Source organism: Solanum pennellii, chromosome 9, assembly GCF_001406875.1.
Source record: "Solanum pennellii chromosome 9, SPENNV200".
NCBI lineage: Eukaryota > Viridiplantae > Streptophyta > Magnoliopsida > Solanales > Solanaceae > Solanum > Solanum pennellii.
The window spans coordinates 78,879,640-78,891,090 of NC_028645.1; the positions used below are offsets into that span (position 1 = coordinate 78,879,640).

General features: G+C 33.4%; 1 protein-coding gene across 2 annotated transcripts; it reads left to right on the plus strand.

The window, feature by feature from the left end:
• The first annotated feature begins 1,952 nt into the window (after window positions 1-1,952).
• On the plus strand, window positions 1,953-8,752 carry LOC107031152 (cyclin-T1-3-like). 2 transcript variants are annotated; one of them, XR_001458188.2, is made up of 7 exons: window positions 1,953-2,160; window positions 2,995-3,622; window positions 3,813-3,894; window positions 4,007-4,141; window positions 4,257-4,432; window positions 4,737-6,200; window positions 7,531-7,603. XR_001458188.2 is itself a non-coding variant. In XM_015232397.2 (7 exons), exons 2-7 carry the CDS (start codon window positions 3,000-3,002, stop codon window positions 8,422-8,424), a joined length of 1,194 nt encoding a protein of 397 aa, XP_015087883.1. In that variant the 5' UTR covers window positions 1,954-2,160; window positions 2,995-2,999; the 3' UTR covers window positions 8,425-8,752. The 2 variants fall into 2 exon arrangements, 1 of the variants encoding a protein (XP_015087883.1); XM_015232397.2 differs by lacking the exon at window positions 4,737-6,200 and adding an exon at window positions 8,393-8,752 and having other exon boundaries at window positions 1,954-2,160; window positions 7,531-7,676.
• The last annotated feature ends 2,699 nt before the right edge of the window (window positions 8,753-11,451 follow it).

The window sequence follows — 11,451 nt, forward strand, 5'->3', positions numbered from 1 at the left end:
GCCAACACGTTATGTCCTTCCATTCTTTATCTAACCAATGTATTATAATAATATATTAAGATAAAAGCTTATAAATGCAATTGATAACAAAATATTTCAAAGGGACGAGCATACCGACCTTAGGGATATGGAGCATTCGTAGTTGTTTTTCGCCACCGTTCCTTTTCATAGTTAATGAGTTTAAAATACTAAACCCTACTTACTTTATTAGTTTAATAAAGCTGGGTTAAGAGGTCTATAAGGTATTAAATTACTATGGACTTGACCCGTTAACCATCAACTAATTAAATAAAATTGTTTAATATATGTCGATTAATTAAGTAATTATAGTTAAATAAATAGTTTAAAATTTTCAAATCAACTTCACCAACTAATCGAAATACTCGGGGCAACTATCGATATGGATAACAATTGAAATTTCGTATAAATTATTTTTTTTTAAAATGACTTTTCGGGTCATTACAGAATATTAAACAAGAAATCAGATTATAAAAAATGAAAAATCTTATTTATATTATAGCACACACATTCATACTCAACTAACATAAGAGTTGACTGAAGGTCAATTAGGTAGGTACTCTTGAGTATTAGGAAAGAATCAAACTATGAGTGCTAGAGAGAATTTATCAAAAAAAAAAAAAAAAAGTTTGAAGGATTCATATGTTTTTGCTAAAAACAATAGGAATAAATTTTGTTGATATTATCATAGTTATTTGTATTGTATCCAAATTAAAATCTTATAATTTATTTTTGTTTCTTTTTAATTTATTCATAATTTTATCATTCGAATGAAGAATAAAGAAAAGACAAGTCTTCTCATTAGGTTAGGTATACCTTTACTTTAAAGATTAAAACATAATTAAACTATCAAAGTAGGAGTGCTAGAGAAGATTTTACCTAAACTATATTATAATTTTTTTTTCCTAGAATGTCAAATTTTTATAGAATTTTAAAAAATAATCATTATAAATTAAAAGATAACTTATACTTGCTTATTTTAATTTGTTTGTCTTATTTTTATTTTTAATTCGTTTTAGAAATAAAGTTTCTTTCCTTTTTGACAACTCTTAAATTGTAATTTTTCACATTATATGCTTAAGACCACATATTAATGAATATTTTGATACATTATACTTATCTTTAATTTAAGACTTTTAGATTAAAAAATATTCAATGTTTATTTAAATTCAGTATTAAGCTTAAATCAAATAAACAAGTTAATTAAAAAAAAAATTCTCCCTCTGTCCCTATTGAGTTGTCTACTTTAGAAGTGATACACATATTAAGACACCAATAATTATCATAAGTTAGTTACAATTTTACCCTTAACTTAAAAGATTATGCAACTTTCCACGAATAATAAATTTATTTTTTGGTTCCAAAAAGCATGCATTATAACTTAGTAGTACTAGAAAATTTCTAGAATTAAATAAGAGCATATTAGGAAAAAAATTATTGCATTTTGTGATTTGTTTAAATAGACAAGTAAATAGGGACAAATATAAAAGGAAACAAATAAATAGTATGTAGACTTACACTTTGTTTGGATCATTGTTACTTATTGTTTCATAATGTATTGTATTGTACTGAATTGTATGGTAGATACAATGTTTGGCTAGATTGTATTGTTTGTTGTTGCTTAGTAATATTTTAATTGTTTGGTTTGATATACAAATTTATATCAAATCTCGAGTGAGAGATAAATAAACAAAATTAACGAAGAAATATCGTAAAGGTCATCAAGATATATACATTGATTATCAAAAGATATGGTGCGGAATTGCGGGGATATGACTGTTTCATCCTTAATTTAAGGTTTCAAATTTTTACGTTAGATATTTAAAAATTTTCAATAGAAAATAATTTTCGGTAATAGCCTTTATATATTATATAATACGAATTTGAATTAATTGGATAGCTATATGGACTGAAAAAGTGATTACATAAATAACCGTTTCCTTCGCAAATTCCAAATTAAGTTACCCAATTATTCTCTCCTCTCTCATTCTCTCTGTTTTCCATCTTCACCAATTCTCCAAACCCTAATCTCAAGCAATAACCTGTAACTATTTTCCATCATCTCATAATTAACTGTGAAATTCGCTGATTCTTCCGATCCAAAACGGAGTCTTTCGATCTCTGTTTTCTTGCGATATTAAGGTAATTACCCTTTTTTCCACTTAGATCTTTATCTACTTTAGTTTATCGTTTGATTGATAATCATACCTTTAAATTTTTTATTCTTGAGGATCTATGTGATATGTAGCTTTGACGAGGCTTTTTTTCTTGCAAGATTGGTACTTTCTTTGATAGTTTTGGTATTTCTAATATATGTTTATGAGTTAATTCAAATTTTCGTTTTGGATGATGATAATATCCTTAAGTTTGTGAATTTGAGTAATTTTTGCGGTTTGGTGAGTTTTTTGGGAAAAAATGGAACTTGAATTTTTTTGGGATTTATTCGGAGTATTCAGGATTACTTGTTTGGATCGATTGGTGGGTTTTGTTTATTTCTTTATTTTTTGTGAATTATAAACTAAATTTGATGTGGAGCGAGGTGTTTTTATCTGCTAATGAAATTCTGATGATTGATTGTTGTTTCATGAGATTATAGAAAAAAAAATCATTGTTGTCAGTTTCATGGTATTTATGAAAATTAATTTGAGCTTACTCGTATTGTAGTTCTATGTGAGTCTAGTTTTATTTAGGATACAAAAGATTCAGCTATCATGTTTGAGGGCTGATGAACTTGGCTTTGTGTTAGTTAATGGATTATAGATGGAATTGGCTCTGTGGAAAGGACTTAATTTTTTTGCTCTATTTGAGTTTGTTTGAAAAAACTGTAATTTTAGTAAGAAAGTTTGTCTTTCTATGCTTGAAGAGAGTAAGACTTTATGTTAGTATGCTGAGAATACCAGATTGAATATCTGTTTCTTTCTTTGGAGAAATTGATGCAATTTAGTTTGTACTGATATTTGTTTTTGAACTTAACAGGAATCATGGCTCTCGCCCAGACCTACTTTTCACAGGGTGGCCCTTTTCGTGGAGACTCCAGGTCTTTTTATGGCAGGAACCAGAGTAGAGGAATGGTCCATTCCTCTGCTTATAACAATTATAACACTGTTGATACCCATTTTTTCAACTCTAATAGTTCCCATGACATGGGTAGAAATTTTAGCGAGTATAGCTACGGTTATGATAATCTCATAAAGCCTGAGGCTGAACCTTCTTCGAAGAGGAGGAGGTGCTCAACTTCTGGTTGGGAAAGCAGTGGCAGGTACTCTCAAGCACCCAATGCATGTAATGATGTTCCTTCAAAGCGACAAAGCACATGCTATAACGTTCCTTTAAGGAATTCCAGAGCTTATGATGATGCCTATCCAATCCGTAACAATAATTCTGCCACTACTTCTAAACCTCGTTCTGATGCAAGCGCACCCACATGTTCGAAGCGTGACCGCTCATGGCTTGAAGATACTGAAACTGATAATATCTTTATGTCTAAAGAGGAAATTGAGAAATGCTCTCCATCCAGGAAAGATGGTATTGATGCAATGCATGAAGCACATCTTCGATACTCATATTGTGCTTTCCTTCAGAACCTTGGAATTCGCTTGGACCTGTAAGTTTCCGTTTGGGGCTTAAATTCATTGTATCTTACACAAGTTTGAAAACTTTACTTCAAACAGGCTCTTAAGCTTTTGGGGTACTTGTCTTCTCCTAGTTTTATCAGGAGGATTGCTAGCATAAGTTACTTGTTCCTATGAATTTATTATCCGATGGAACTAATTTTTGTTTGTACCTGCTTGCAGGCCACAGACCACTATAGGAACTGCCATGGTTCTGTGTCACCGCTTCTTTGTGAGGCGATCACATGCATGTCATGACAGATTTGTAAGTGCATTGTTTTATGCGCTAAAATCTGCTATATTTTTTATCTTCTGAACTTTCCTCTTCATTATGTTCAATGCTTGGCTAATTGTTAGTATTTTTTCTATGTATGCAGTTGATTGCTACGGCTGCTCTCTTTCTTGCGGCAAAGTCAGAAGAGACTGCACGGCCTCTCAACAATGTTCTGAAGGCCTCGTGTGAAATTTTCCACAAGCAGGATCTTGCAGTTCTTTCATATTTTCTACCTGTGGTTAGGATTTATGCTTTGTCTTTGTGCATTATTGATCATCCAAATATTCTTCATTTGGCAAGATTGTGAAGCTCTGAGCATACTTCTTATCCATTTAAATGATGTTTGTCTGCAGGACTGGTTTGAGCAGTACCGTGAACGCATTACTGAGGCTGAACAGATGATATTGACCACTCTAAATTTTGAACTGACTGTCCAACATCCATATGAATCTCTTACATCCACCCTTGAAAAATTAGGGCTCTCTGAAACAGTGTTGGTGAATCTGGCACTACATCTTGTCAGTGAAGGGTAAGTTTGTTAACCTCTATATGATTGATAATTTGCCTCTGGAATCGAAGTTGATTTCTGTTGGAGCGTTGCATTTTATTTTGGTATTATAGCTTCTTTTCCAGAGGTCGTAGATTCGCAACCAAAATGATCTAAAGTGATTCAATATTTCGTGGTATCTGGATGACAAGTTCTCATCCAACTTATTACTCATTTTAGGTCTACAACTGCTTGTAACTCGTGTAAATATGGTTTTTCTCTCCCTTGACTGCTCTAGCTACTCTGGCCGGTGATATTGATCTTTTGGATTGCCATATAATTGCAGGGTCTATAGAAGGATTAGCTTGCTCTCCTGTATGATATTTGCTGGCGGTTGATATGCTGTACATCAAATGTTTTGTTTTACAGTCTGAAGTTAAAACTAGCCACTTCTTGTGGATGCTTTTCCATGCCGACATCTTAGTAGTATGGCCATTGACCTAGAAGAATGTCAAAGATGCTCCAGAAGTCTGCTATATGATACTTTATGTTTTTCATGTTCAAATGATGTGGAGTCCTCATGCACTTACTCTCTTCATGTAGCCTATTCCACAGGTTGTCCGCGTAGGATGCTAGTGATTTGGACCGGGAACTCTTTAAGGGTTGGTGGTGTTTTCTCGACACCCCAATGGTGGGTATGGGTAGTCCAGGTTCTGAACTGGTCAATACAGGTTTTAGAAGTACTCTTCTTGTTGGAACAAAGAAACTATTCCTTAAGCATGGTATAAAAAAGAGTAACATCTTGAAGGTATAGTAACCTTTGTGGCAGAGCAGGACTGAACAGACTACTGTTTTCCCAAATTATCGTGCCTCTATTTTTTAGTAGTTTTGGTACCATTTCTTCTTTCCTCCTCGACAGCATGTAATTACCCTACCCCTATTAATGAAGTGTGCCATGATCTGGGGCTTGCTGTTTTGGTTCCCAGACTCTATTCGCTGCTCCCAATCCTTCCTTTTTGAATAGAAGAAGAAGAAATTACCAGAAGTTTTTCCTACTTCTCCTTGATCATCTTGATCTTCTTTCCTTCAGCTACTAGTCCCATGCTGAATCCAGCTTTTCAAGTTCTTCTGGTAGGATAATAATCATCGTCCAACTGACAGATGTATTAACATTTAGACCTGCATCTGAGTAGGCGCTGCTCTATTCCCTTACAATTAGGGTCAATTGAATAATGAGGCTTGATTTCTATCTTTTCCCTGGTTCTGTTCTTCTTGATCTCTGAAAAGACATTAGACTATTCATTATTTTCCATTTGGACACGTGACTAACTCCGATGGACAAGCTTGGTTTGTGTCGACTGAGCACATGTTGGAGGACCTAATCTCCCTCCTCTTCCATGCCTTGCTGCTGTATGCTAGCGCCAGATATTGGTAGCCTGTCTCTATGTGATAGGTTACTGCACTTAAGTGGCAATGATTCGTAACTGGGAGTCGATTAGTGGTGTTAAATTCTAGTGTTTTAGCTCTTCTGGTTGCTTGATGGAACTCCAAATTGGAAGTCCTCCTATAAACAAGTACACTTGCACCGGCTCGGATCCCCTCTACAGCATTTTAATTCTCAAAAAAAAAGTATACTTGCACTGGCAAAGATGGTTGACAAAATTGCCGAGGTCAAGTAGTTTTAATGAAAGGAAGTGTTACTGCAGTTATACTCAACTACTTGGAAACTTAAAATCAATGTCCCAAGTTTTATTTTATTATATATACCCGCAACACACAACAAAAGAAGTCACTATATTACTTATAGAAGGTAATTGATATTTATATATATTATATTACTTTTTTTTTTCTTGGTTTCAAGTTTGTTGTTCAGAGCAGAGACATTCTCTTAAGGTTCTTATGGCAAGGCCTTGTAATGCATAGAGAAAATTGCTGTGGTGAGGTGGAGCTCTAATGTGTAAAATTTACTCATTAAATATTTTGCACCTCTTTACTATCTAGTATATGTACCTACCAATTTTTTTTTAATTAAGTGTGAGCACCATAGTGGCTTGAAAGCATTTTTTATGCTTATCAATCTTTGCGGGTGAAGATTTGTTCACTCCATTAAGTAAAAGAAATTCAATATATTTTTTCTTATAAAGCTCTTCTGAAACTAGTAGTTTCAGAGAGCATATACAAATCTATATACACTCCCTCTCTATATGTAATACACACACACACACACACATATACTTCATAAAAAAACTATATAGGTATAAGGTGCACAACACGTGTTATAGTGTTATTCCCAATGAGGAGCCCTCACTCCTCGCGCTGTCTTATCCTTTTGGTTTGGTTAGTGGATTGGGTAGCATATTTTCCAAAGATTGTAGGATGCCGCGTAGCCAGAGAAGTTCACTTGGGAAAAATGTTCTACTTATTGGTAAATATCGTAGTTGTACTGGACATGTTAGTGTCTTCCTAACATCGAGCAGTGGTTAGCCTTAATTGTCGGTTCTGTTTGGGCAAGGAATGGTGGAGTCTCATTTCTGGGCAATTTTGTTAGTTCATTCATGGTAGATATGGTAGGAAATTGTTTATATGTACTACAGTATGAGTGAAACTAAAAGTGAGGGCCAGAGCTGGCAAGTCCACAAGTTCCACTGTTGTTTATTTGTGGATCATAGTGAAAAAGGAACGCAACAGTTGTTGCTTCTTCTGTCTTTCTATTTTGGTATATGAGGTGCATATATTTTGGGGTAATGCTGCTGCAGCGGAGCTGGGACTATGTGTTGGTGCTCTCTATATGGTTACAACATGTTTGTTATATATTTCATTCTCTCTCAACACTGTGCAGAAGAACTCGGTTGCTGCTTTCGTAGTTGGTAAGAGAGTTGTCCCGGCTTGCTCTTTTGGCTTTTCCACATGACTCGAAACAATTATTAATGGATCTGTAAATTTATAAGACTTGTATTCTTGTAACTGTGTATTGGCCAATGTGCCTTTTGAGAAGTTTTGGATCCCATGCTGTTCTTGAAATATGGCTAACAAATGATATGGTGTTGCTGCAGATGTTGCCTATCCATTTAGTTTTCAGGGAAGTGACTTTTGTGAAGCATTAATATCTCTGCCTATTCTTAGTCGATTTCCTTTTGCAGGCTCCGAAGTTCACTCTGGCTGCAGTTCAAGCCTTACCAGATTGCTGCTGGGGCTGCATATCTTGCATCAAAATTTCTGAACATGGATTTTGCTTCGCATCATTCTGTCTGGAAAGAGTTTCAAACATCACCAAATGTACTAAGAGGTATACATTTATACATCACAGAACATAATGTAATTGCTAGTTTTTATTGGCTGCATGTATTTTTATTTATTGAGATCTAGTTTCCTTTTCTGAATCATAGTACCACAAATCCTTTTGGATTGTAGTCTCTCCAGTTTTGACTTCAATTAGGCGGGGTTTAATATTCATTGGGAGATAGATTCGAGCTAAGATTTAGATCATGATGATGGTTGGTTTGGGAGTACACCAGACTGATCCATTTAGGTTATGAACTAATGCATAACATAAAGATAAGTGTCTTGATTGTGTTGACATTTTTGACTCAATGCTTGATGTCAAATTTTTTTGGCATGTTAAATTGCACATTCTACCACTGTTTTCTACATGTATTTCTGTTCCCCTTCTGCTGTTTTAACCCCACTATGAAGGAGCACCATGTTTTGTCCACTTCCGCTATGCTATATAGTTACTGCGAAAATCTGGATTTTACCTTCGACTGAATCTGACAATCATGCCCAACACAGGATGGAATTGGACCGTTCTAGTTTCATCTAGTTTTTGTGGCTCTTCAAATGGAGAGCTAGACTTGAAATGAAATAAACAGAAACTGATTCTGAATGTCATCATGAATATTTTGATTGGCTACAATGTCAGCCCCAAGGTTCTGTTTATATAGAAGGAATTTGCGTTGTATGTGTTGAATCTCCCTTAAAAATGCTATATGTTTTTTATTGCAGATGTTGCACAACAGTTGATGGAGCTCTTTTAGGAGATGATGAGAGACAGCAGTAACATCAGACTCAAAAATGACTATATCAACGTTTTTTCAGTCTTGGCTTGGTAGATGTATTTGTAGATTCTACCATCATGCATAGGATTAATTTGGGGATCAATTCCGTATATAGGTTCGTGGTGGAATTTTTTAGTTTGATATTATCTGTGGAGGAGTGCCTGTTCATCTAATTGATCATATAGTTAAAGAAATTCCTGTTCTGTGTAAATTGTTTTTTCTTCAACTGTTAAAGTGTCCCTTAATTATTGAATCTGACTTTTGGAAATCAGCCTTTAATGGTATTCTTGTTTTAGAGTTACGAGCACAATCTCGTGTAATTACTATGTTAGTTTTGAGTTTTTGGTCAACTTGAAGCCTGTTGGTATTCCAGCCTTCGTTCTCCTTCCTTTACGAAAGAGAATGCAGTTCTTCTTGGTTGTGAATATCTGAACTGGCTGTTTGCTGTTCATACGTAGTGAAGTATTCTTTCATGGAGAAACAAGCGTTTGCTACTGCTGAATTAATAATTTGCACAAGACAGATATGTTGTACTGTACTATATTCTGTTATTCGTAGATAAAACGTTTGAGTAGATTGTAAATGTGAATTAATAACACATTTAATTTTGGTTTGTCTGTATGTCAACGTACAATAACAAATAAGTGCATTTTAAGGAAACTTTCACATATAGCTATTTAAAATTAATTAATTACTCTCCATAGCTATAGTTTGATAATTACAATTTGTAGCTACATGTTATATGGAGGGGGAAAAGAGCGGGAGAAAGGTGAATTGTATATGAATATTGGTTAGATAATTGTATATTATATATATGTATTTGTATATATGGCCAAAGAGATTGGGAGAAGGAGGAGATAGGCGAGCGAGGCCGGGAAAGAGAGGAGAGACGCGAGCGAGATCGAGAGAGGGAAGAGAGAGGAGAGAGGCGAGCGAGATTGGGAAGAGAGTGGAGAGAGATGAATTGTATATGTATATAGTTGTATACTGTATATTATACATATACATTTGCATATTTATACAAGGGAAATCGGCAGAGGGAGGAGAGAGGCGAGCGAGATTGACAGAGGGAGGAGAGAGGCGAGCAAGCAAAAGCAGAGAGTGGGAGAAAGGTGAATTGTATATGTATATAGGTTAAAAAATGGTATATTATACATATTTATTTGTATATCCTGACGATTTATACATATACAAATATGACTAATTATACAAACTCGAAGTCAGCCCACGTAATTAATGTATAATGTTAGTCGCGAATGATAATTATAGCAAACTGTAGCTATGATGAGTAATTAAATAGTATAAGTTTACTTAGCCGCGTAATTTCTCCTTAAAATATCTATTAATAGTTTTATATATTGAATTATAAACAATCATTGAAAAAAGTATATCAACAAATTAAGAAGGTGACACCTCTATGCCCTTTGGTCAGCTTGAGAGCAATAATCAGTCAATTTGTTTCCACTTTGCAATTTTTAAATATTTTTTCTGCTAATTCTAGTCTCATTTGATGTTGTACATAGTTTTATAAAGATTTGAGGAGTATTCACAAAAAATTAAAAGGGCATATCAATTTTTTTCAAAAGAAGTTCTAAATTAAAGTTATGTCTAATGAAACTTTTAGTGATTCTAAATTAAAATTATGTGTAATGCTTCGTTCAATATTTTTGTTGTATAGGATAATGCCTTACCTTTTGAATTTCGGTATTGTTATTAATATTTATTTTTATCTTCCTTGCGCAAGGAAAATAAAACAATTAGGATGTGTATAAATTATGTTTTGATTAGTTATATTGAAATTAGCTATGATTTATGTACTTTTTACCTCCACGCTACGTCTTTTCAATTTTCACATTTATTTTCCAACCAAATTGGCGTAGCTTTCAGCAAACCAGTTGAAGCAACCTTAATAATGCCATTGATTGTTGGTACACCAAATTGAATATACACACTTTTACGTGGCTATATCATTAAATGTTCACTACTACTTTTGCTTTATTAATTTGGTTTTATGCCAAACCTATGAAAGTATCTATCTACTTTCCCTTTTTTCTCATATTATTGATTATAGTAGATAAAGACGTGTTTTTTTTATACGATTTTCAATATTTATATTAAAGTATGATTAGTCGATTATAATTGAATTTATATTGAAAAATCTGATTTAGAGATAAAACATTAGTTAATAAGGAGGATTCGAACATGAGACCTCTTGATTAAGGATAAAGGAGTAATTGCCAGTTGCCACTACACCTCAATCTTTGTTGGTAGATAAAGACATGTTATCATCAAATATTATGGTGGAGATTAATTAGAATTGGTTTTAATTAGAGTTCCGCTATGAAATTGTCTTATTGAAAGGCTTCATCCTAAAATGAAAATTTTCAATAAATTGAAATTAGTCGAATTTTTAAAATATGGAATATCGATAAGTAACATTCCAAGTTTATTATATTTTTCCACCACCTATGACAACCCTATTCTGTTTTAATAGTATTTTGCTAGATTGCAATGAATATTCTTGTGATAATACATTTTTTACTTACTTTTTAATAGGAACAGACGTAGAACATTCATTAAAAAAGTTCAAAATATAAGAAGTTTGATATATATATATATATATATATATATATATATTACTCCGTTCGTTTTAAAAAAATAACCTAATTTGACTTGAAACGGAGTTTAAAAAATAAGGACTTTTTAATCTTGTGGTTCTAAATTAAAGTTATGTTTAATGTACCAAAATACTGTTTAACCTTATGACCTTAAACATATCACGTGAAAAGTTAAAGTTAAAATGTTGCCAAAAACGAAAAATGATCATTTTGGAACAGACTAAAAGTGAAACTAAGTCATTTTCTTTAAACAGAAAGCATAATTTTCTGTTAAAGAACGTTACTAGCCCCGCCCTACTTACCAAACACTAGAAAATTTTTAGAAAGACAATTTATGTTTCTAACCAAACACACCACCCTATACAACAAAAATATTAAAATTGAACAC